The 24,116-nt window shown below is 55.9% G+C and overlaps 1 protein-coding gene across 7 annotated transcripts in view; it reads left to right on the top strand.

Annotated features, from left to right (window-relative positions):
- Positions 1 to 11,515, top strand: part of SAMD4A (sterile alpha motif domain containing 4A) — a 106,524-nt gene extending 95,009 nt beyond the window's left edge. For 2 of the 7 annotated variants that reach the window (XM_072863829.1, XM_072863830.1), the window contains exons 7-13: positions 204 to 498; positions 1,952 to 2,037; positions 4,223 to 4,341; positions 6,739 to 6,940; positions 7,231 to 7,357; positions 9,068 to 9,151; positions 9,828 to 10,326. In XM_072863829.1, the coding sequence (XP_072719930.1) occupies positions 204 to 498; positions 1,952 to 2,037; positions 4,223 to 4,341; positions 6,739 to 6,940; positions 7,231 to 7,357; positions 9,068 to 9,151; positions 9,828 to 9,946 (1,032 nt within the window). In that variant the 3' untranslated portion in view covers positions 9,947 to 10,326. Of the gene's footprint in view, positions 1 to 203; positions 499 to 1,951; positions 2,038 to 4,222; positions 4,342 to 6,738; positions 6,941 to 7,230; positions 7,358 to 9,067; positions 10,330 to 11,229 lie in introns of those variants that run through there. The other 5 variants (XR_012042921.1, XM_072863834.1, XM_072863832.1 and 2 more) reach the window with 5 other exon arrangements.
- The last annotated feature ends 12,601 nt before the right edge of the window (positions 11,516 to 24,116 follow it).

Genomic DNA, 24,116 nt, shown 5'->3' with positions numbered 1-24,116 from the left:
CTGCAGCAACTCCACGCTCCTGTTCTAAGCAGAAGACTCGGTGGATGGAACACGGCTGTTGAATACGGACTGCAGCGGGGTCCCGGAGCAGGAGCGAGGCCGTCAGCTTTGCTGGGGATTTTCTGGGGGGTAACGGTAGGGGTCTGGTTCGCAGCTGATGTCCTGCAGAGACAAACCTCTCTTCTCTCCACTTGAATCCGCAGGACATCCTGGAAGGTGGCAACTTGCGTGTCCCGCTGCAGGAACTACACCAAATGATCCTCACCCCCATCAAAGCCTACTCTTCCCAAAACTCCAGCACGGAGGAGCACAGCCGGGACGCGGACTCGCATCACCCCTCCTCCCTGCTCGGCTCGGACGGCCAAGGCTCTGACTGCAAGGACTCTGCCGCGGGGGGCATGCAGCAGCACCATTTGCCGGGATGCGAGGGCGAGTCGGGGGGGGCCCCTTTGCCCGAAGGCGACCTGCCCGGACAGTTCACCAGAGTGATGGGGAAAGGTGAGCGGCTGTCACTTGTGATTGCCATCCTCGCTAGGGAGAGCTGCTGCGGGGCGGGGTGCGTGCGGCGGCGCCGGCGGCGGCCTTTCCCCGAGCTCCTGCAAGCCGCGGTCCTAGGGGTGAGGATTTTTTGAGGCCCCGTCGTGCTGTGGTAAGAGGTAAGAGCGTGGGTGGGGAGGTGGGCAGTGATCTGGGGGAATGGTAGTGATGGGACGGGCTGCCTGCCCCAGGTCAGAAGCGGATAGCATCCTCTCCTTCCCCCGGGTTGGGGCGGATAGCATCCTCTCCCTTCCCATTCAGAGCCCTGGGGGCATCCCGCCGGTCCGGAGGTGTTTTCAGCAGCATCCCTCGGACTTGCTCTGCTTGTGGTGGGGCAGCAGTGGTGCACGGGCTGGCCGCGTGCCGTCTTGAGTGCAAAACAGCTGAGTCCAAGCCCCGGGTTAGATGCAGGACATCCGAAATACTCAGGGGCCGTTCCGTGCCTGGTGCGGGGCGCACGGCTTTGCATCAGGGTTCACACGCTGGGAGGTGCGCGGGAGCGATGTGAGGTAGGGACCGACCTCCTGTGCCGTATACAGGGCTCTTCGAGCAAATTTGTATGAGGTTGGACGTGTCCTAGCCCCCGTCGGTGGCACCTGAGGTGTCGGTGCTGGCTGCGTGGAGGGAGATCTCCCTGGGGAAGAGGGAAGGGGAATCTTGTCCGCAGGCTCACGCAGGAGACCGGCAACAGAAAGAAACTCGTTGGGCTGCCACGAAGAAACATCAGCCCTGTCCCTATTTCAGACCTTTTTTGCAAAAATCAGATGAGATTAAAAACTTGGTGCAGAATTTCTCACCAGCTAATTGACTGCATGCACAGACAAACGTGGGTTTCTGGCCCCGTTTTAAACCCGCCGATGAATTCAGCCCGTGACAAATGCCTCCGTCACGCACGAAGCTGGACGTATGGCACAAGCCTTGTCAGGACAAAGTGTCCTCCTGGACCGCAAGGCATCCCTGCCCGGGGGTTGTGACAGGAGAGGCTCATTTCTCTGTGAGCTCATTTCCACTTGCTTTTATGGCATTAATTCCAAAAGAGGTTAAAAACCATCGGGAAAAGTGGGAATCCGTTTGCAGCGGGGGCAGGTTTTGGCCATAGGAGCAGGAGCTCTCCCAGCGCCGCCTCTTGCATAGGAATAGGGAATAATCCTGTGCCCCCGATTTGCTCAGGTCTAATTTTGGTGACTCCAATGGTGTCGCTCTGGATTTACACCAACGTAACAGAGAACAAAATCCGGCCCTAAATATAGGACAACACAGCAGGAATTGGGGAAGGGTGTTTTTTCTCGCTGATGAGAAGACTCACCCGTGGGACAAGGGAAACGGCATGTCCAAGGCGTTCGTTGGACCCCCCTGGACCCCAGCTCGGTGTCCCCATGCCCATTTCTCTTCTCCTCTCTTTTTTTTTTTGCAGTATGCACACAACTTTTAGTTTCCCGACCCGACGAAGAGAATATAAGTTCCTATTTACAGCTCATAGACAAATGTCTAATCCACGAGGTGAGTCGTGACGGATCATCTAAAACTGTTGTTCTCATCACTTAGAAACTGTTTCCAAAGTGTCTGTTTATGTAAACCTTTTGGTTTCTAACACAAATATTTTTGGGGGGTATTAATAGTAATTCTGACAGAACAGGGCTGGAGCGGGCGGTAGCTCCAACGTGGTGCTTGGAAATGTTGCTCCCCCCCACCCACGTTCACTTAATTGCCAAGACCTGGAGCTGGGAAATTCATCCAGCTCGTGACAGTCTGATCAGCAGCTGGATGAAAGAAAAAAAAATCCCAGGATGAACGTGCAGACAGACCCGGCGATCCCTTGGCTGCCTCCTGTTTCGCAGCATGTGGGCTTGGGGTTTTGCAACGGGGGCATCTGTTTCTGCTCCCAACGGATCTGCCTTTGCCAGGTGATGGCTTGGGATGGCCGAGGCTGTGCCGCAGGGCTCCGGCATGCTCCTGCCCGGTGGCAGGGAGGGATGGCTGGCATTCCTGGTGTCCAGCAGTGTTTCGTAGCCGTGCCGGCTGCACCTGGAAGAACAAGCTGCTTCTCATCGCCTGCCCATATGGCAGGGGTCGGGGGGGGGAGATTGCACAGCCTCTCATAGGAGCTGCAGGCTCTAAACGTTTCTCAGTTATTTGTTTATAAAAAAATACACTGTCAAAGCACAGAAGAATCTCCTGTGGAGAGGGCTGGTGGCTGCAAACCCCAAAAGGGGCTGCACACTGCGTGGAAGAGGAGAGAGGCGGCTCGCAGCCCCTTGCCTTGCAGCTGAAGCCGATGCCCGAGCCACGCTTGTGCAAAGGTTTGGTCCACGCATCCCTGCAGGGCCAAGCACGGGGGCTCTTGAATCAGGATGAAATAGTGGGATACTGGGCAAAATGCAAGTGCTTCAACATAGTTTTCGAACTGTGCTCCCGGACACGTCTGTTGGTCACGGGGGGATTACAGTGCATTTTGCTGGCAGCGCCTGCGGTGTAGAGCCGTGGGTGTCGTCTTCTCAGTGCTTTACACAGACACGGGCAGTGGAAAATAGCTGTAGGGGCTGGAGGGGAGAGCACGTCTGCTCCCACTTGCTCCTCTCTCGGCATCGGAGCCTGGAAATGGTGCCTGGACTTTCTGCACGGCCGAGCAGGGCATCCCGGGGGGAGCAGAGGCGTGAAGAGAGGAGCGAGGATGGTGGGAGCAGATGCCCAGGGCTGGAGAGCAAAGCAGGAAGACAGAGAACTACAGAGGGACTCGTTTTCCAGGAGCGCCCGGGACGGACGTGGTGACGCGGCGTCACCCCACCAGTGCCAGCCCGAGTCCCAGGGCCACCGTCTGCCTCGGCTCCAGCGTAATCAGCACCGGGAGAGAGTGTCTCCTCCGGAGGGTGGTTTGGAGCCGTCAAGTCAGGCGCTAATTAGCCTCCAGATTGTCCTCCGGAGACCTCCGCTCCTCTCCGCCGCCGGCGCGGAGGCGTTGGCTGTCTAAAGTTAGCAGTGGTGGGCACGTGGATGTCCCCGTAACCCACACTGCCTGCCTGGAGGTCTGGGGCGTTTCGGGAGGAGATGTGTCCCCTGCGTGGGTGACCTTCGCAGGGAGCCTGGGCGGGTGACGGGGCTCACCCCAGGTGAACTCCCGCAGAGGCTGTGGGTGCCAGGAACAGAGCGGAGCTCTGCCCAGCCCCGAGAAGGAGGATAGGATGCGGGATGCCACGGAGCAGCTCCGCTTTCCAAATCGCGGCGTTTTCCAGCCCCGGTGGCGTTTTCTAGAGCCACGTCCAGGTGACGAGTGTCACCACCCGGCGGGACCAGCCGTCAGAGCCCGCGGGGAGCTGCGCTCCCACCCTGCAGCAAGCGGGGAGCCGGGCGCTGCAGCAGGAGCGGGGGGGCCGGGGGCTGGGAGGGGTAGCGGGGAAGCCTTGGGGAAGCCCTGCTCGGCCCAGGGGGGCTGGCAGCCGTGGGGGCAGAGCCAGGCCGTCGCTCTGGGGCGCAGGGGACGCTGCCGGAGCATTTTCTTGACCCGAGATGAGTAAATCCTCAAGAGAGACCAGGGTTTCCCTCTGGACTTGCCGATGGGACTCAGCTCACGCCGCCGCCTGCTCCAGCTGCTTTTCTTTACACGCACACCCACATGCGCGTCCCTGCTCGCTTTGTCCAGAAAAATATTCATATGTTTCCTATTTTTCTCTCTTTTCTTGGGGGGCAGGCGTTTACAGAGATCCAGAAGAAGCGGCTGCTGTCATGGAAACAGCAGGTGCAGAAGCTCTTTCGGTCTTTCCCTCGGAAATCCCTCCTGGAGCTGTCAGGCTATCGGCAGCAGAGGAGGTACGCTGGCTTTTGGGGAGGGATGGACGCAGCGGCTGGGGGGCCCGGCAAGAGCATCTCGAGAGGGACCGACGTCTCCCAGCAGGGAGGGACAGATCCTGCCTGGTTCAGAGCCGCGTTTCGGGAGGGAGAAGGGTTGGAAAAGCTTCGGCAATAAAACCCCAGGCGTTGGCTGGGAAGGGCCAGCAGCAGTAAGTTTGCTTGAGTGTGTGGTCGGCGCCTACCCCACCAATTCCCACTGCGTCTCCCTGGCTCCAAACCCGGTGCTTCCCAGCTGTGCAGCGTATCCCCGGCACTGGGCGGCCGGCCCTGCCCCTGCCGCTGCCCTTTGCTAATTGCATCAGTGCTGGAGTTTCACCAAAAAGCCGTCAATTGGCAAAAAAAGGCTGGAAGCCTGCAGAGGGTGGAGAGCCGGGGGCCTGCGGTCAGAAAGCCGGGTAGGGCTGTGTTGCGAACACAGGGTTTGCTGACTTCCAAGGCGATGCTGAATTTCGGGTGATCCTAGAAAGCATTGGGGTTATGGCAAGAAGAGGTATTTTTAGACGAGTTTTAACCACAGTATCAGCCTTTTGTTTAATTCTGCGAAGTCTGTTTTATTGCAGTCTTGTGCAAGTTCTTTTTTCTCAAAAAGCAAGTGTTTTGGAGATAACCGGGAGCATTGGGACAGCTGGGTTGCGAGTTCAGAAGGAACACGCGCAGAACCAGAGCGTTCCCCAATGGAATTAAATGAAATATTTTGTAATGGAAAAAACAAGCCGTTTCCACGCTTGCAGCAGGATCAGAAGCAGAATAGACAAGAGCAAAGTTTTTTGATGGACCCGTTTGGTCTGGGCCATCACCGACGCAGCAGTTTAGCTGCATACCCAAGCCGACCCCAGGCATGAGGTGGGGCTGCCCAAAACAGTCCCAGCCCCTTTCCCAGGGCCGCCCAGGATGCTCTCCGGTTTCCTTACTGCTTTTGGGTGGTTTGCATTTTGCGTTTCTTCTGCTCCTGGGAAGCTGCGGGTGAGGAAGGAGCATGTGGCCAGTCCTGCTTTTCTCATGGAGATTTAATAGCAAGAGCGTTTTTTTGGACGAGGTTTAAAGAAACCCCGTCGTACTCCTGCCTAGTAAATTTATCGGTTTTTGGGATCCCAGCCTGCTCATGTCGTCTGAAGCATGTTTGCAGCCACCCGCCCAGGCGGGAGAGGTGAGGGCTGGGAGGAAGGTGAGCTGAAACATCTGCGAGGGTGATTAAGTGCTGGAGAAGGGCAGGGGGGGAACGGGGAGCCTAAAAGCAACCGCAGCGGTGGGTTTGCCGAGCGCTCCTATCCTTGCCTGTGCTTAAACCTGATAACAGCCTTGCCGTCCTCCTGCCCAGCTAATGGGGCAGAGACACCAAGCCAACACTGTGCGGCGAGGAGACCCGTGCTGCGTGTGTTTCCAAGGATTACCTGATGATTTTTGTGTCATTCCTCTGGTTTTAAATGCAAAAACATATGGGGAGGGATGCCGGCGTGTCCAACCCTCCCCTCCAAGGAGTAAAGATGGTTTCATGTCCTGAGATCGGTGTCTCAGGACATTGGGCTGTGTGGTCTTGGGTCCAGATGGTTTTGCTCTGACCACAGGGAGCTGGATGAAGGTTTGCAGTGCAGAGACGGGAGCGGGTGCAGAGTCAGTCCCACCTCTGCACGAATGTGCCTTTCACTCGGCCCCTCCCTAGGAAACCTTGGACTTGTTAGGTCATTTTAACCAAGTTTTGCAGAACTTGAGAAGTCTCAAAGAGGACCATGTTCATAAAAATGAACCTCCTGGAAGAGGAAAACCAGCCCTTCAAGCATTCCCAGTAAAGAAAACCCAACAGCACAAGCTGAACCTTTATCAGACACTAGAGAATCCACAGACGAGAGATCTCTTTTGTACAGCTCAAAGGCATGAAGAGTTTAAGTTAAAACCCAAGAAATCAGGTGCCGCTAGCTCCAGTGCCTGGGGAATTACCTGCGTTATTTTAGCTTGCATTTAAGGACAGGCCCATTTTGCAGGAGTAAAATAAACTTTTTAAAAAAATAGTGTGGATCTGAGAACTGCAGAAGGGAGGGAGGGTGACTGGCAGACGGGAAGAAGAAAGGATGCTGCTGTTGTATGCCCAAACCTCCTCCTTCCCATTGCACGTGCAGGATGGAGGACCGGCCTCAGCAGGATGGGAGGGCCAGGGCAGGAGCAGACAGTGAACCCGTGGCCGTGGGATGGGCACGGGGTGGCGAACATCAGTAGGGTGGTGAACATCTGTCCAGCGCTTCACTACGACACAGGGGCACCATCGGAGACGTTTGGTTGTTGGTCTGAGTGCGCCAAACCAGCCGCTCGCTCCTTGCAGGGGCAAATTTCTCACCCTCGGTGCTTTCTCTCTCTCCGCAGCCGAGGCTTTGGCCAGTCGAACTCCTTACCGACAGCCGGATCTGCAGGGGCAGGGCTGGGCCGGCGAAACCCCCGCCAGTTCCAGATCCCCTCCCGCAACCTCCCCACCGCCCGGCTGGGGCTGCTGGGCCCCAGTGGGCTGCTGGGCACCCCCCAGCGCAGCCCCGCCGCCAGCCCCGCCATCCTCAAGCAAGGCAGACAGGTTGGTCGGCGTTGTGTCTCCAGCTTTTCCATCCCTTCCCTATAAGCTTCCTTTGCTTTTTCTCCTCTAACTTGTCCAGATCCCCCTTTTTTTTTTCTTCTTTAATTCAAGCCAAGCAAGTGAGAGCAATTTATTCTCCTCCATGCAGCTGGGCGCAGAAAAGGGACTGGCAGGAGCGGGGCAAAGCGGGAGGCGGAGCGGGGAGAGATGAGCCCACGGGGGTTGTAAATACATGGCACGGAAGCCTCCGTTTTACATCCTGCACCCCTTTTTTTGTTCGCTTCCCGCAGAACCTCTGGTTTGCCAACCCCGGGGGCAGCAACAGTATGCCCAGCCGGAGCCACAGCTCGGTGCAAAGGACGCGCTCGCTGCCGGTCCACACCTCCCCGCAGACCATGCTGATGTTTCAGCAGCCAGGTAGGAAGCAGACATTTGCTTTTTCGCTTATCCACAGCCCGGCAAGACGAGGGGAGGCTGCGTGAAAGGAGCCACGCTTGCAGCCATGCTCGCAGCGCCGGCTGTCGCAGCCGGAGCGGGGTATCTGTGACGGTAGTCGGATTCCTGGGTTGATCGAACCGGGGACATCGCTGGAGGGATTTTGACCCTATATACGACATCTTGGGCCTATATATAAGTGGGCTGGTGCCTTACATAGCTTCCGAGGGGCTTCGTGTCAGGCGGGGAGGGCAGTAGCTCTTCCATCACCTTTTTTGCTCATGCATGGACACGGAGACCCAGTGCGGAGGGACTGCCTTCGTGCACTCGAGGGAAATTCTTTTCACAATGCACACGAAGGGAAATGTTTCTGTGTCGGTGCTTCCTTCCCAAACACCGCCAAAACGTTCCCATCTATGGGAGCATCCTCTGATTCATGGGGGTTCCTGCTAAACCTGGAGCAGCCTTCCCGTTAGGACGTTCATGCCTTTTTCTCTGTTTATCCCTTCGTTAGCCTTTAAGCGTGCCTTTTCTTACCAACACGCTTACCATGACAATTTATACCTCAGGAGTTACACTCCCCCAGCAAACTAAACCTCAGCCGTAAGCTTCTGCCATGGTTTCAGCTTGGCAGCTCCCCTCGCATCACATGCCTGCTGTGTTTTAACTGCATAATTTCGGCAGCAAATGTCCTGTACAGCAAAAGCAGCGTCTGTTCTCGGGTATTGATTAAACACCAGGACAAGGGCACATTTCTGCCGGCACTGAAGGAGAATAAATAGCTTTCTCATCGCATGTTAGCCTGCGGTGAATGAGGGCGTAGGAGGATTAGGGAGCCAAAGATGGGGACCGAATTGCGAGGAAAATAAGCAATAATACGGGGCTGAGCTCCCAAAACACTTTCCATCGGGCTGCAGGGACCTCAACCCTCCTGGACCTCGTCCCATGTTCCTGCCAGCTGGTGGCAAGCGGGAGATGCCGGCCATCGGTAGCAAAAGCTGTATTTGCAAAGCTTTTTGCTGCAAAGGGGAGGGCATTTTGGTGCCGTATGGGTCAGGCCAGCGTGTTGCAGCACACCAAACTTGGTTCCCCCGCTTTTTTTGTGCTCACCCCCCCGGGGACGTGGCAGCAGGGCCGTGGGCAACCGAGCGGCAGCTGAGCTGGCCACGGAAAAGCCGGACGGCGGCTTTGCCGGTCTGTGCTGCCATCCCACGTCCGAGTGCTAACCCTGCCTGCGTGCTGCCTGCACCGGCAGCTCCCCGGGGCCGCTCGAAGGTTCTGCACGTATCGAGGATTTTGTGGGGAGAGCCTGGGGTGCCCCTCTCAGGGTGGGGGTCCCGCGCTCGCCCCAGCTCCCCCCCAGCATCTCTAACGGGTGCCTGAACCCCTCATTTCCATCCACCTTCCGCTGCAATGCCATTGAGTCCCCCCGGATTTTCCCCTCATCAGTAAGAAAGAGGGGGGTGACGTCTATTTTTGCAAACGTCTCTTGCTGGAGGTGATTGCACCGGGAAGCGAAGCGCTGCCGGACTCCGGCCAGGCGGTCAGACCCTCCTGGGGCATCTTTCGGGGGTTTCCTACCCCATGTGCACCCACTCCAGCAGCGGCAGAGCGGGCAGGGTGTGCAGGGCAGGCGAGCAGGGTCCCTGCCAGGTCCCCTGACCGAGGTCTCCTGTCCCTTTGTCCCTGCAGAGTTCCAGGTGCCGGTGACTGAACCTGACATCAACAACAGGCTGGAGTCCCTGTGCCTGAGCATGACGGAGCACGCGCTCAGCGGTGAGCACTCCCTCCTCCTCGGGCTCTTCCAGCACGTCCACGCCGCCTCCGCTGAGCCCCCCGGCCCCTGCCCCACGCCCCCCAAAAGCTGGGACAGGCTGTGGCTGTGAGGGGATGGGACGGCGGCAGGGCTGGATGCTCCCGGGGATGCTCCCGGTGGGGGTTGGACGGGGACATTGGCTTCTCTCGGCGAGGGAGCCGGGGCAGAGGGGTAAAACCGAACGCAGGGATCGCACCCAGCACTAGTGGAGTCTGCTTATTAGCCACTAGTTAGCTTGCTAATAATAATTAGTATTAGCTTGCTAGTCTGTTATTAGTTCTCGATGAAGCCCTTGCCACCGGAGCGCTCGAATGGTTCACAGGCTTTGGAGTGTTTTACCCTTCTGCCACCGGCGTCCCTCATTTGGCTGGGGGGTGCAGGAGCCCCGAGGCGGGGGGCTAAAGCCCTGCCGCGGGCTGCCGGGCGCTGTGCCGGGCGCTGTGCCGGTGGCCTGGGGCGGCTGCGGGTGCCAGCCCGGGTGGGCAGATAGCGGGCACAGGGAGGGAGGAGGACCAGGCAGAAAAACGGGCAGGGAAGGTGGAAAAGGCAGCAGCAGCGTGATGGAGAGGCCGGCACAGCAAAAAGCACCGGCACCAGAAGCGCCCTGTGCCCCTCGCCGATGCACCGGACCCCCAGGCACGAACGATGACTCCCCGGCGACGGGACGAGCGCGGCCGCCTGCATTGCCCAGACCCTCCCGAATAACCAGCTCGGGTCTCGCCCCCGGCAATCCCTGGACTGCGTCGAGCGGTTGAGGATGGGAGCCCTTGGGGAGGATGAGTGCCGCCGGGTTCGTGCCGCCGGGTTCCCACCACCGGCACGGCTCCCTGCAGCGATGCGACAGCCCGTCCCGAGGAGAGGGACACGCGAGCAAGGACTGCAAGAGGCAGCAGGGCCCTGGCAGTGCCACGGCAGCATCCTCGGCTGGCAAAACAAGGACACTTCTGTCACCCGAAGCGTTCCTCCGGCGTGTGCCGAGGCGAGGCTTAGCTGTCTCGTTCCTCTGCAGGGTACTGTTCCTCCGAGTTATTTTTTTCCAGGTCGCATACCCCGAGCCTCTCGAAACCGGTCGTGCTATAAATAGCTCTTAAAAAAATAAACCTTTCGGGGGAGAAAAAAAAAAAAAAGGTGTAACAAACCTGTTTGTTTTTAGTCTTAAGGAGGGAGGCGGCCGTGATGCCCTGGGTAGCGTAACAGGGAGTGCTCTGTTCGGGGGCTGCCCCCCCGCCGCTCTCCGTCCCGGGGACAGGGGTTTGGGACGGGGGACGGGGGCCGGAGGGCTGGAAATGCTGTTGGGTGTTGATTTCTGGCCCCGTAAGAGCTGCCGGTGCCCGGGGGGAGGAGGAGAGGGGGCTGCTGGCAGCAGGGTCGTTTGTGCGGCTTTGGGATGGGTCGTGGACCTCTCGCTCCTGGGCTCGGGGCTGTGGCTGGATGCGTCCCTGCTGGCACGGGACGCTGGGGACGGGGGCTCTGGGGAGACACAAACAACCCCTGGGTGGTTTTTTCCTGCTGTGGTCCTCAGATGGAGGAAAATTTTGCATCCTCTGCGGGCGTTGCAAGGCTGGGTTAGCTGGGGGGCAAGGCAGCCCCCCGGCACCGGCTCCATCCCCGTCCCCCCCGCTCCTGGGCAGTGGGCCATGAACGTGTCCCACTGGAGGGGGGTCCCAGACTCGCACCCACCTTGCGGCGAGTCCGGGCTGCCCAGAAACCCCCTCTGCTTCTGGGAGGGGTGCCGTGGGGACATGGCAGAAGGCCTGGACCCGTGTTGGGACAGCGACTTGGGGGGGGGCTGCCGCGGGGTGGGGACGGATAGTGGCACGCAGGCACCGGCCGAGTGCTGACACCCCAAAACCCTTCTGCACCCCCTTGGGGAGATGGGGGGGCTGCGGGTGGCCCCGTGGGGCCACCTCCCCATAGGGGCCGTGGGTCGGGGCTGCTCTGGGGGTCCATCCCCCCACTCCCCGGCTTCCCCCGGGGCCGGCACAACGTGAGCGGCTGCTCGCCGGGGCTGCTCCTAACTCTCCCTTCCCGCTTGCAGATGGTGTCGACCGAACCTCCACGATCTAGAAGGCGTCGCGACAGGGACGCTGGCCGGGAGAACAACTGCTGCGGGTCCAGCGGCGAGGTTGGGGCTTGCAGGGAGCCTCAGCGGTAGCTTGCATCCTTTCTCCTCTCTCTCCTCTCCTCTCTCTTTCTCTCTCTCTCTCCTGTTTTAATTTTGTGAATGTGTAGATTGTCCTTGTGAACATATCATTAGACTTGGAATTTGTGTTGTCATTTATTACATCCATGCTAGGGGGGGAAAAAAAAAATGGCAAAAAATCAACGGCGACGATGAAGAAGCATGGGGAGGGTGGGGGGGGACGCGGCAGGAGAGTGCTGACAACGGAGGGTTCACCAGAGCACTATGGGCAAACCCTGTTTCTGGACGAGGATACGAATTAATATCGAATATCGCGCGGGTGTGTATGACCAAAAACCCTTTGGGGAGGATTTGCCTGTCCCGCCGGGGCCTTCGGGGCCTGTCTCTTGAGTTTTGCTGTGTTCAGGCACGGACTGGCCCGGCGAACCCAGATTTAAAAAAAACAAACAACAAAAAACACCCCAAAATTTCCTTTCAGTTTAGCCAAGAGCCTCTGCAGTTTCGAGGCAGCGTTGAGCACAGGGCAGCGGAGGGGCGGTGGGTGTCTGCCGGGTGCGGGGTCAGCCCCCCATCCCTGCGCCCCGGCGTGAGTCGGGGTGCGGGGACGTGTGGGGGCATCTCTCCCGGCGGAGGGTCCCGGGGACGTCGGCGAAGGGGGGGGGACGCGGGGTGAGTTTCCTTGTCTCTTGCCTTGCCTGCGTGGGTACCGGGAAGGTGCTGCATCCTGGCTTTACACATCTGCCCCCAGCCTGCCAAGATCCAGCCGTGAGGGGCTTTTCCAGCCCCGGGGCGGCCGATGAGGGATGAAGGAGGCTTGGGAGCGAGCGTGCCGTTTTATTTAGGCAAATAAAAACCAAGCCCCAAGGGGCACCAAAATGCAGCTCCACAGCCCCGTTTTCTTGGCATTAAACATGTGCCACGGAGGGGACGTGGATGGCAGTGGCTCGGCCGCCTCCGCGTCCGCCCCTGCATTGCTTCTTATAACGGGGAGCTAAATTTGGTCCGAGGGCATTAAATTTAGGTAAATCCGACATGGCGCGGCTCAATCCTGTGCTCAAAGCGAGATCGGGGCCAGAAAAGCCATCGGTGACGCTCGGCGTAGTGCCGGCTTCGCTCCTGCCGATCCCAATGCTGCTCCGAGTCCTTTGATGGAATAATAATAAATTTAAAATTAATTTGTGACGGGAGGTGATGGGTGGGAGAGGCAGCCACGGGGGGTTGCAGCAATATTCCCAAAACGGGCTCGGCCGTGAGCACCAAAGGGCAGCAGCCTGTGCTGGGACCGGCCGGAGCGGGGCTGGGGGCTGAGGGGGAACCGGAGCATCGGCTGGGGGATGGGAGATGTGTGAATCCATTTGCCATGCAGCATTTTTAAGTCATTTTCTAAAAAAAAAAAAAAAAAAAAAGAAACCCCAAGTGCCAAATGCAACGTTTTATGTTTGCTCTGCCTTGGCGTCCTGCTTCCCGGCAGGCATGAGATGGGGAGGGGTGGCGGGGGGAGCGGAGAAGGGAAAACCCGAAGGCGAGGGAGGTTGGGAAGAGGTGTGAGGAGGTGAAGGTGAAGCGGGGGCCGGGGGGGCTGAGCCGCAGGCACCGGCCGGCGCTGGGGACCTGGGTCACCCCCCGAGCACCCCCAGCTTGTACGAAACGGCGGCGTGAACACCACTGCCGTAGCAGGAGCCTTCCCCGGGGAAGGCTCGAGTGTATTTACGGAGCTGAAATCCTATTTATTCCTTCGCTGACTGTAGAAACAGAGGTTATCCAATTGTTAAGAGATATTATTTTGGATATATTACCTATTAACTTGCTATGGCTGGTAACCATGATAATGTCTGTTATTAACAACCACCAAATAATTCAATTGTTTTTTCCTTTTGTTAAAAAAAAAAAAAGCTTATTTTCCATTGACAGTGTATAGGTTAATAACGACTTAGTTGTGTTTGCTGTTTCTTGGTTTTTTTTTTTAAGTAAAAAAAAAACAAAAAGAAAAGTGGCTTCAGTTGCGTTCGGGAAGTCCTGCCTGGCTCTGGGGTGCCTGTGCTGAGTGCGGGCAGCAGAGCTCCAGTGAAAGAAGTTTAAAAAAACAAAAAAAAAACCAAAAAAAAAAAAAGCTCGAATCCTAAAAGAAAATAAAAATTATTTATAAAAAGAAAAAAAAAAAAACCAGTTGCATGAGTGAGGCTGTGAAGTCCAATCTTCAGTAATAAAGCGGCAGTGCCTTTCTTTTTTGTATTCCCCCGTTCACCCCACGTGCAACTGTTTTGTACCACGCGCCCGGCGTGGCGAGGGCGATGTCGCTGCCGCGGGGGCCTTCGGCCTCGGGCGGGCATCTCCCCTCCCGCTCTCCCAGAGACAGCCCCTGGCCCCCCCAGCACCCCGGGGACCTTTTCCTGGTGCTGTTCCCCTGAGCCGTCCCCGGCTGCAGCGGGGGAGGCCAGCTCAGCGCCCAAGTGTCCTTGGGTCCGGCGGATGCTCCCCGCGGCTGCGACACCCAGGGAAATAAAATAAAACCCTTTTCTTTCGAGGTGTCCTCCCTCTCCCCAGGGACAAGCCCTGAGCTCGACTGGACTTGAGCTGGGCTTTGCCTTTGCTTGCTCAGCTCATTAAAAAAATCTTGGGGGGGGGGGCAAGCCCGGCCAGCATCCAGCAGGAAAATCCAAAACTGTGATTTACGCCCGCGAGCGGCGCCGAGCGAAGCTCGAGTTTGGTCAGCACTTAGGGAAACTATTTCTGTTGTCACCTTTCTCCATGTCGGGGTGCGGCCGTGCCCCAGGTTTGGCTTTCTGAATGTGCCTGATGGAAAGTGGGTCCTGCAGACGTCTATAATTTGCACACAGCGAAGATAACACTAAAGTTGATTTTATACGAGTCATCAGAGTTTGCAAAGTGAGTTTTATTTTTTGTATTCCTTTATCTTTACTTAAAGGTGAATGTGTATTCCTCTGGGAGGAATAGGAAGAAAAAAAAAAACAGGAATGTTAATAATGTTAAACAGAATACTTCCTCCCTTATTAATATATATAACCCTTATGTATTTATGCATATTGTAAGCTTACTTTAAAAAGCTTTGAACTCTCTTCTGTTGCATGCCGTTCCCGGGCAGCCTTTTATTGTACATGCATGCCTTTAGTCCTGGTTTTTCTGTACAAAGTTAGTGCACAAAGAACTATTTTTGCCTAGTTAATGTTGCCGAGCAATGCATATTTTTTAAATTTTTTTTTTTTTGGTCATATATGGAAATCGCATGTTTGTTACATGTAAAAGCTTCCCGATATAAAGAAATACTAATGTTTGGAGATGCCGGTCTTTGCAAGTGTACAGTTTTCAAATGTTGTTCCCAGTGAAACACCTTCGTGATTTCAACTTGCTCCAATGTATTTATTACTCATTTCCTCCCATGTAACTAGGAACCATGGCTATATTTCATATCAACGTTATATTGAAAGTGAAGGGAGATGATTAATACAAGGTTTTGTAACACTGGGGTGTGGCGCCTCCTTATTTACGCTCTTTTTGGCAGATGGCCTCGTACTTTAAAAAAAAAAATAAATAAACAGACTAAAATAAACGGCCAGCCCCGTGGGGTAAGAGGGGAGGAGGAGTTGCGTAGTTCTGCAGGGAGGTTTATTATCTTTATCTAAAGCCCGTGGCAGGGCTTACAAATCCCCGGCATTTCCCACGCAGCCGCTTCTCTGTCCCTTTGGGATGCCCACGCCCCGGGAGGTGTTTAGATACGGGATTTTTCTTTTGAAATCAGCAGGAATCGGGGCTGGAGCGGCTCGGAGGCTGCAGCTGAGCCTGCGGAGGCACACGGAGGAGCCACCTTGGCCGAGAGCCTCAACGTGTGCGTGGAGACATTTGGGTCGGGTTTTTAAGGTTGGGCTGATTCTGGGCTAAAAACCTGCAAATTTCAGACCCGCCTTGGGCCAGAGCGGGCAGGGAAGGATGCTCTGAGCCGGCACTGCCGCTTGCCTTGGGCCGAGGGCAGGACCATGACTTCTGGCCCAGGTTTTTCCCTATTTTCTCAGCTTGGGGCTCTGCAGGGGCTGGTGCTGCTGCAGCGTCGCTGCCTTGCTGAGGGTGGCAGGGACCCCCCCAGATCGCCCCATCCCACCCCTCGCTCAGCGCAGGGGCAGCGAGAGCAGGATGCTCGGGGTGGGCTTGGTTACCTCCAGGGGTGGTGGCTGCACAACCTCTCTGGGCAGCCTGGCGCAGGGTTAGACCATGCTTATGGTTAAAAAAAAAAGGCTTTTTCTGCCATTTAAATGGAATTTCCTGTGTTTCAGCTTGTGGCCACTGCCTCTTGTAGGTCGTTTTTATCCCCCTCACCGTTGGATGCATCAGTAAGATCCCCCCTGAGCCTCCACTTCTCCCAGCAGACCAAGCCCAGCTCCCGCGGGCTCTTCTCAACCAGTCCAAGCTCTAAATCATCAGCATGGCCCTTTGCTGCACTCATATGTCCCTGTCCCTCCTGTCCTGGGGAGGCCAGCACTGGCCCAGCACAGCAGGTATGTCTCACCAGTGCTGAGCAGAGGGGCAGGATCACCCCCCTCGACCTGCTGGAAATGGTCTCCTTAATGCAGCCCAGGATGCTGGTGGCCACCTTTGCTGTGAAGGGTGGATTGCTGGCTCGTGGGCAGCTTGGCGTCCACCAGGACTTGCAGGTCCTTCTCTGCAAAGCTGCTTTCCACCCGGTCGGCCCCCGGTGTGCACTGGTGCATGGGGTTATCCCTCCCCAGCAGCAGGACTTGGCCCCTTGCTGAGTTTCATAAGGTTCCTCTCAGACCATTTCTCCAGCCTGTCCAGGTCCCTCTTCCCAGAGGGTCCCATCAGCCACTCTTCCCAGTTTTGTATTAGCTGCAGACGTGCTGACAGCGTCCCGGTGTCCAGGTCATTATCGACAAGGTTAAAGAGTAGTTGGCCCCATTATTGACCCGTGGGGTACACCACTAGTGACCAGTCTCCAGGTGGACTTTGTGCCAGTGAACCCAGCCCTCTGAGCCCGGCCGGTCAGCCAGTTTCTAGCCCACGTTAATGTCAACTTATCCAGCCTGTACTTCATGAGCTTGTCCATGAGGGTGTTGTGGGAGACAGTGCCAAAAGCCTGAAGTCAAGATAAATCACCCGCTGCTCTGCCCTCGTCCACTGGGCCAGTCACCGCACCGCAGAAGGCTGGATGGGCACACGTTCCCTTTGTGAAGCCACGTTGACGGCTCCCCATCACCTTCTTGTCTTTCAGGCATCTGGAAATGGTGTCCAGGCTTAGTTGCTCCACCACCTTCGCAGGTGTGGAGGTTAAGCTGACTGGCCTGCAGCTCCCCGAGCCTCCTTCTTGTCCTTCTTGAGGGAAGGAGTGACTTTTGCTCTCTTCCAGTCCTCGGAAACTTCCCCGATCACCGTGCCCTTTCCAAGATCACAAGCAGTGGCTTCGCAGTGGCTCCTGCAGCACCCATGGGTGTATCCCATCAGGCCCCATGGACTTGTGCATGTCCACATCTCTCACCAGATCCAGCTTCAGGTGAGCTTTAGCTTCCCAAGCCCCATCCCTGGATGCCCACACAGTGTCCCTATGCTTCTCCCCGAGCCCCTGCCCCTGCTTCCATCTCTTGTATGCTTCCTTTTAATGTCTGAGTTGTGTCAGGAGCTCCTTGGGCATCCAACCTGGCCCCAACCTTCACATCCCCACCAGTCCTTCCTGGGTTGCAAGCATGAGGTGGAGCATCTCCCCTTGCTTGCCTGTGTCAGGACAATATGATGGGTGCCCTCCAGAGACCTCCTGGGTGGCCTGGGCCCTGCTGTGGTGTCACTCCAGCAGGCATCGGGGTGGCTAATGTCCCCCATGATGAGAAGAACCTGCAAACATGGGGCTTCTTCAAGTTGTTTGAAAGCCTCATCTGCTGCTTCTCCTTGGAAGAGGCTCCTAGGAAGCTCCCCAAATGCTGATGAGGCCAAGCACCCCAAAAGTACATCCTCAGGCCCCTTCTATTTAAAGACGCTTCTGAGCATCGCGGGCTGGGCCACCCCAGGAGGGAAAGATTCATCGCAGCATTCGGTCCCACCCAAATTACCCTGCCCAGGAGAGCATCCGCATCCCACAGGCAACGGCTCCCTGCACCCACCGTGCATCAGCCCGCCCAACACGGCTAAGAAAAGCATTACCTAAACCCCAGCAAAATGCCGTTTCCTTCCATAAACAGTTTGCCTTTCCACGTACATGCCCCTGCCGTCTGGGTCTCAAAGCACGGGTTTGTTGCACTAATAGAGGATGAAAAGGGAGAGGAAAAAGCAAAAAGCCCTGGGATGGAAAATTGGAGCTGGAGGGGCTGAAAAGGCTCCAAGGAAAGTCCACGGCAGCCGTGCGGTTAGGGAGAGTCTGCAGGTCCCGCCGACGGGCGAACTGGAAGGAGGCTTAAAACAGGAAAAGCAAGAGAAGAAAAACATTTCCGTGCTGTCAGGAGCTGTTGGATGAATCAGTAGCGGAGACTACAGGCTTTACCAACCTGTGCTCCCGGATTACGCCACGCTTGAGCCCCATCCAGCCTGGGGCAGACGGGCTCCCGTTCTCCTGCCCTTCAGAGGCTGCAGCCCACATCCAGCCCAGCTCCTTGGGCAAAGACAGGAGCCGGTGGCCACTGTTTGAGCAGCTGCGGGGCTGTCTTGGTTTGCACAGCATCCCTGGCAGGCGCGGGATAAGAAGTAGCCCCAGCCCTGGGAGCCGGCACAGCCACCCAGGTGCACCCTCCCAAGGGATGCTCTGGTCCCTTTGGCCCTAACCCCAGGCTCCCGGTGCGGGTACAAATGCCTCACATTTAACAGCGAGGGGAATAGCCAGGGGAACAATTTATCAGTGGCGGTAAGCAGGGATTTCCCATTACAGGAAAGATTTTAATCAAGATGGAGAGGGCTTTACCAGCAGCGCTCCTCGAGTTCAAGGAATAATTAATTCCCCAAGTCTGCTGGTTGAGGCTGCGAAGGAGAGGCTGGATGATAACGGTGGGCTCCCTGCCAGCCAGGGACCCACTCCAATATACCGAATCACGGCCGCCGTGCTGCTCCTCGGGGCCCTGGGCTGGCAGCCCACGCCAGCAGCACAAGGCTCATCACCAGCAGCGTGACTATTTTACGTGGCGTGGCCTCTGTCACCTGCTCGCGAGCAGCGAGCGATGCCACGCAGTCCTCGGGGAGGAAAATATTCCTAGAGCTGGTGCATCCGAACCCGAGGCTGCGAGGGGACGGTTGGTCCTGGAAGCGGCCTGACCCTGTTCAGCGATGGCAGAGGCAGATGCTTGACAGCACTTTTAGAGCGTGACCTCACCGCGGGGCTCAGCAGCGTCACGGAGCACTCCGGCGAGCTATTTTTAATTGGGATCCGCAAATAGCTCAGCAACGTACGCCTGGCACGGGCACGTCGGGGCTGCGGCATCGCTCGCGCGGGGTGGTGGAAGCCGGCAGGGCTGCGTGGTCCCCGCGCCCACCCTGCGGGTCACGGGTCCTGGCGTGGGATCAGAATGGACACCCTATATATAGCTATATATGTCCACATGAGCAGGGTTTGCAGCTTTATGAAGATGAGGCCACCTCTCTGCATCTCCCAGCAAGGTGCCTGGTGGTGGCTGCTTAAATTAGTCTAGCAACAGCACCCATCCCTGTGCAATTTGGGAGAGAGGGTCCCAGAGCTGCGCTGGCTGCCGTGGAGCCATTGGCACCAAGGAAGGGAGCAGTCGGAGAAGGACGGACCACGGCAGAGCCAGGGCCGGCAGCCGTGCTCCGGGCAGGCAGCAGAGCGGTGCTTACAGCCTGCCGGCGCCTGGAAGAGCAAAGCAGCATTTTCCCTCTTTTCTCTAAGAAAAAGCCCTGCTGAGCAAGCCTGGTCACAGGAGAAATTGCCCAGCTCAGCCAGAATTCCCACTTTTCTACAGAAAATAGATTTTTGGCCAATTTTAAATAATAATAATTTTAAAAATAATAATAATCATCATCCTGGTAGGTTAGCCCTTGCTTTTAGACAAACCAGCTCCATCTCCTTCCCCATGACGAGGCGGTGCAGGTGGGCATTCGCTCCCCAGGGCAGCATCACCCGGCAGTGGGATGCAGCGGAGGGGCTGGGTGCCCCTCTCCCACCCCCCATGACCCCCGCCTGGCATCGGGGTGACCCCCAGGCCTCCCTGAAAAGCATTTCCAGCCCCCATGAAAGCCCTTGCTCCTCTCCTGTGGCGAGCAGAGCTCGGGGCCGGGCTCAGCAGAGGGAGCCACAGACTGTGTGTCCCTGGGCAGGCGGCTGCAGAGGCTGGGACCCAGCCTGGCCTCTGTCCCCTCACCCCATCACTGACCTTGAGCATCACCCAGCCAGGGCCAGGACCTTTGCAAACCCCCTGCCAGCTATCCCTTCCGCTGCTGCTTCCCTACAAAAAACCTTTCCCATCCTTCTCCATTGCTCCTCCAGCTGCATTGGCTCCTTGCAATAATACCCCTTTCCCTCCCAGTTTTCCTCCCCAGGTGATGAGCAATGGAGAAGAGATCGGAGAAGATGAGCACAGCCCTGAGGTGCAGCCTGCCCGTGGCCCTGGGCTGGTATCCTCGTGGCTGCACAGATTTGGGTCCCCATAGGAAGCATTTACACAGTGCTAAGGGCTGTCACCCTACACGACCTTAAAAACAAACAGAGCTCCTAAATGTATCCCACAGGTACGTTATGAAGGTGACGCCAACGGGGCAGTTGTTTAAGGCAAAGTTTTTGTTTTCCAATAATTAACATATCTACAGGCCACGCAACTTGCGATATTTCTGGCTAGAGCAGAAAATACACGTGAAGGACGACCCTTTCCTCCCTGCAGCAGGTAAAAATAACAGGTAAAAACAATGGTACCATTTGTTTTACCATAAAGGTACCCCCCCCCAGTCATTCGTTGGTTAATCTGCTCGTAATAATGTCACTAGTGCTGGATGCTGATAACAGGATCCTGTTATTTATACAGGAAACAGAAATTTTGCTTTTTTTCCTATGCATCGATGCGCTGCAGCATGTCCCGGCTGGAGCCATGGATGTCACCTCCTCCAGCCGCTCCCGCAGCCCTCCGGCCGGTCGGTGCACGGCTGCCGCGGGCGTTGCAGGACAAGGGAGCTGCAGAAATGCCAGCTGTATGGCGAGATCCAGCTTCTCTAGGGGAACAGCGGGATGCCGAGGGTGTACGGACACTCACGGCCGGGGCGGGACGGAGCCGAGGCACGAACACCCTCCCATGGCACCCGGTAAAGGGTTCCCCAGGTCAGACGTGAAGGTTGAGTGGTGGACACCCACCCAGGAATTGCTCCCTTGGTGGCATTCATACACCCCGGGCAGAAGAAGCACCGTTGTGGTTTGCCGTAGCACTTTTAAAATAGTTTACAGGCCTGTGTAGCTCAGTTAGCCACTCTTACGGTGGATTTTTAACCTTTGCTTTACTGTTGCAATCTCAGTATGGAGCAGCAGAGCAAATAGAGAGGTAACGTGGTCGGTCTGCTCTGCCAAAAGCGCCCCTGCAAAGCCCCAACACCAAAAACACAATATAAAGTTGTTAAAAAAAAATAACTAAATTCCTCGCAATTATATTCTTTGGGTATTTTCACAAAATTTCTTTGAATACTGTGATTTATTTGCTGCCCCTGTTAACAGCCCCGCCCAAGACTTATTAAAAAGAGCTTTCATGTTTTATATCCTGTCAACTACTAAATCATGACTGCAACTTTAAATGCAACTGGAAGGCAAAGCTTTTCATAAAGGTTATTTCCAGGAGTTCGGCAGAAGGGCTCAGCCAAAGCTCAAAGGGCACGGCTGACTGGGGGCTCTTTCCCAACGCTGACAACTCACTCGAGAGCAGGGGCAGAAACCAGAGGCCAGGTAATGAGCAATTCGAGCTCACTAAGCAACTATGAGCCGCCGGAAGGTTGCGATGGCTGCATAAAGCCCCCAGGATGAGCAGAACCCTCAAATGCAGCCACTCAATCACTCAGAAGGCAGATTTTTTTGGCTAGAAAAAGCCTATTTTGCTATTCCCTGGGTAAAATGCCCAAGGAAAGGCAGACCTCTTCTGATGCTCCCCCCGCAAGTGCTGAGAGGTACTCAGCCTGGGCGAGACGTGGACAACAGCCACCCACTCAGGAACCCATACTGCACCAATGGACACACCAGTCCTACTCCAGCTTGCAGGTCCCCAGTGCTGAACGCTCAGAGCTGCAAGCTAGCCGTCTGTCAGGGGTTTCCCAGCTAGCTGGTGCTGCCCAGGTTCCTCATACCTTCCTCTCAAAGACCTAACCACAAGGCTGGCCATGTTTCCACAAGCTCCCTTGGGGACAGGTTGGGTTGGGCTGACAGCTCTCACGTCTTTGGGCAGCAGCATTCGTTATTCACCACCTACTTGACCGCTCTTGATGACCAGCAGCAGGATCTTGTATGCAAGAGGGTGCTTCGAGGAAGAAGCTTTGGGACTTGTGCTTTTTAGCAGAGAACAAAAATCTACCATGGCCTTGAGAGCACAAAGACAGCATGAGATCCAGTCCCAAGCAATGCAGCTGGGCAGGAGATATCTGCCCAGGGTTTCCAGGAGAGGCATCCCCGACTCCAGCAAGCTCCCACATCAGGGACAGCTGGGACATGCTGGCAGAGCAAGTGACCCACCAGCCAGGTCTCCGTAGGGAATTCACACCACAGGGGAACCAAGGCCACTTCTTCGCACCGTGAGCTAAGCAGGAACTAACCAACCAACCAACCACCCACCTCCCGGGGCTGCTAGCTGTGCAAAGTTGCCTGAGCCGACGTATAAGCCTGCACCTGAGAGTGGAACGCAAGGGGAGAGGACCAAAGAGCCTGCACCAAGGACCTGGCTGGGCACGCTGACCGGTCTCTCTGTAGCACATGTGCAGGAAATGGTGGGAGAAACCCAAAAGTAAACCACAGTGATAGCAAAAAACACAAAGCTGCTGCTTATACAGGGGGCTCTTGAAAAAAAAAAAAAAAAAAAACAACTGAGAAGCAACATGTCCCACTGGAGGGTATCAGGAAATGACCAGAGCACGTGATAAAGCAGGTTGGATCTTGTGAGATGTGGTGGGTCAGGGATGGGGGGTCATCATCTCAATAACAGCTTTTGGTTCTTTTACAGATTTGGTTCTTGTTGCTCCCTTCTGGTTTTTTGAGCTGTAAACACTTTCAAGCTGAATATTTTTTCGCCCCAATGAAAACAGATTTTTCCCATGATCACAAAACCAGGGAGGCTCCTTCCCAATCCCACACCTAAAAAAAAAAAAGAAAAAAAAAAGAAAAAAAGGCAGGGAATTGAAAACTTCTTGCAGAAGCGCCTGTTTTGACAAACAGGCCATTTCCCCACCACAATCACCAGCTTTAATATACAACCGTGGGAAACGCAGAAGTCAGCTTCACGACAAAGACAATTCTTGCAATGCTCCTGGGGCTTCCTAGGAGGGTTCTTTCCAAACAGGACAGACCATTTGGAAAAAAAAACCACGAAGGGCTGGAGGGAAGCTTTCATTCATTACTCCTTCTCCATTTCTGACTGCTACAGCATTTGCCCACAAAGCCACGCTGTACCAGCAGATTCCCCATCCCTGCCTGCCTGCAGCCCAAAAACTTCTCTGGTTGCCTTTTCCCCACCCTGGCCTGGTTTATCTCGTGCTTTGACACAGAGAAGTAGGTAAGAGATTAAAGAAGCGATTGCTAATTTTCATGTAGGCATTTAACGTCTTCTTTTTCCTCTCCTTTTCTCACCCAGGCTGCAGAAAAGCCTGGGCCAACACAGCCTGATGAGGGCTCCTGCCAGAGGTCAGCAGCTTGCAGGTCACGCTCATCTGTCAGTGCAGTCACAGCTCCAACCGCAGCACAGACACCGTCTGCCCCTTGAAACTGCCTGGCAATATAGAAGAGCAAATGTGAAGCATGAAAGGGCGACAAAGGGACTTCCCTGGAGCACGCCGGCACAGCCTGCTTTCCTTCTGCTGACTCTGGACGCTGGGAAGTGGCAGGGCAGCTGGAAGATGTGCAAGACACACAGCCCGCTCCATCCCCCTTCCCTCCACGCTGCCCTTGGCAAAGCTTTGGCCACAATGCTCCTCAGGAGTCTGGATCTGTACTTTTTTTATATCCCCCTCTGAATCTCAGCAGCATCACATCCCAGGAGGACAGCAGGGAGGCAGCATCTTTAGGACAGTCTGCCCACCCTGAAGGAGCAGTACAGCTTCAGCTGGCAGACACTGAGCTCATTGCTATGCATGGTACACGGCGGGGTGACCCAACCAAGACGTAGTGCAAAGACTTCAGCTTCAAGGTCTCTCGTCACACCTGCATCACAGCTGCTGTTAGGATATATTTGTTCAGGTAATTTGAACATTTGGCCAAGACCCAGGTATTTCCTCAGTAAAGCATGATGATGCATCCAGAATGGCTTAAGAAGCGCACGAGAGGACTATAAGCCCCCATGAGCCTCAATGCATGCAACTGCCACTGCTTCCCCCCCTCCCTGCCCCAATGTATTTGCTATTGATTCCTCTACCACCTTCTTATCGGTCCTCGGTGCCAACACCAAATCGCAGAGGTTTTTTTGCTGCCTGGTCAACAAATGGGGCCAACAGCAACTACCGTCCCAGAAAAGCACCCCAACATCTCATGACATCTCACCCTGCTAGTGCAGAAACAACCCCCACTCAAGGAGACAGAGCTTGGGCCATTTGTGCAATGCCATTGCCTCCAAGTCACCAAGGATGCTAGCACTCCAAAGGATAATACTGTGCTT

This window comes from Ciconia boyciana, chromosome 6 (assembly GCF_034638445.1).
Source record: "Ciconia boyciana chromosome 6, ASM3463844v1, whole genome shotgun sequence".
Classification (NCBI taxonomy): Eukaryota; Metazoa; Chordata; class Aves; order Ciconiiformes; family Ciconiidae; genus Ciconia; species Ciconia boyciana.
The sequence above is the reverse complement of the archived record's forward strand: the minus strand, read 5'-3'. Positions and strand labels throughout refer to the sequence as shown.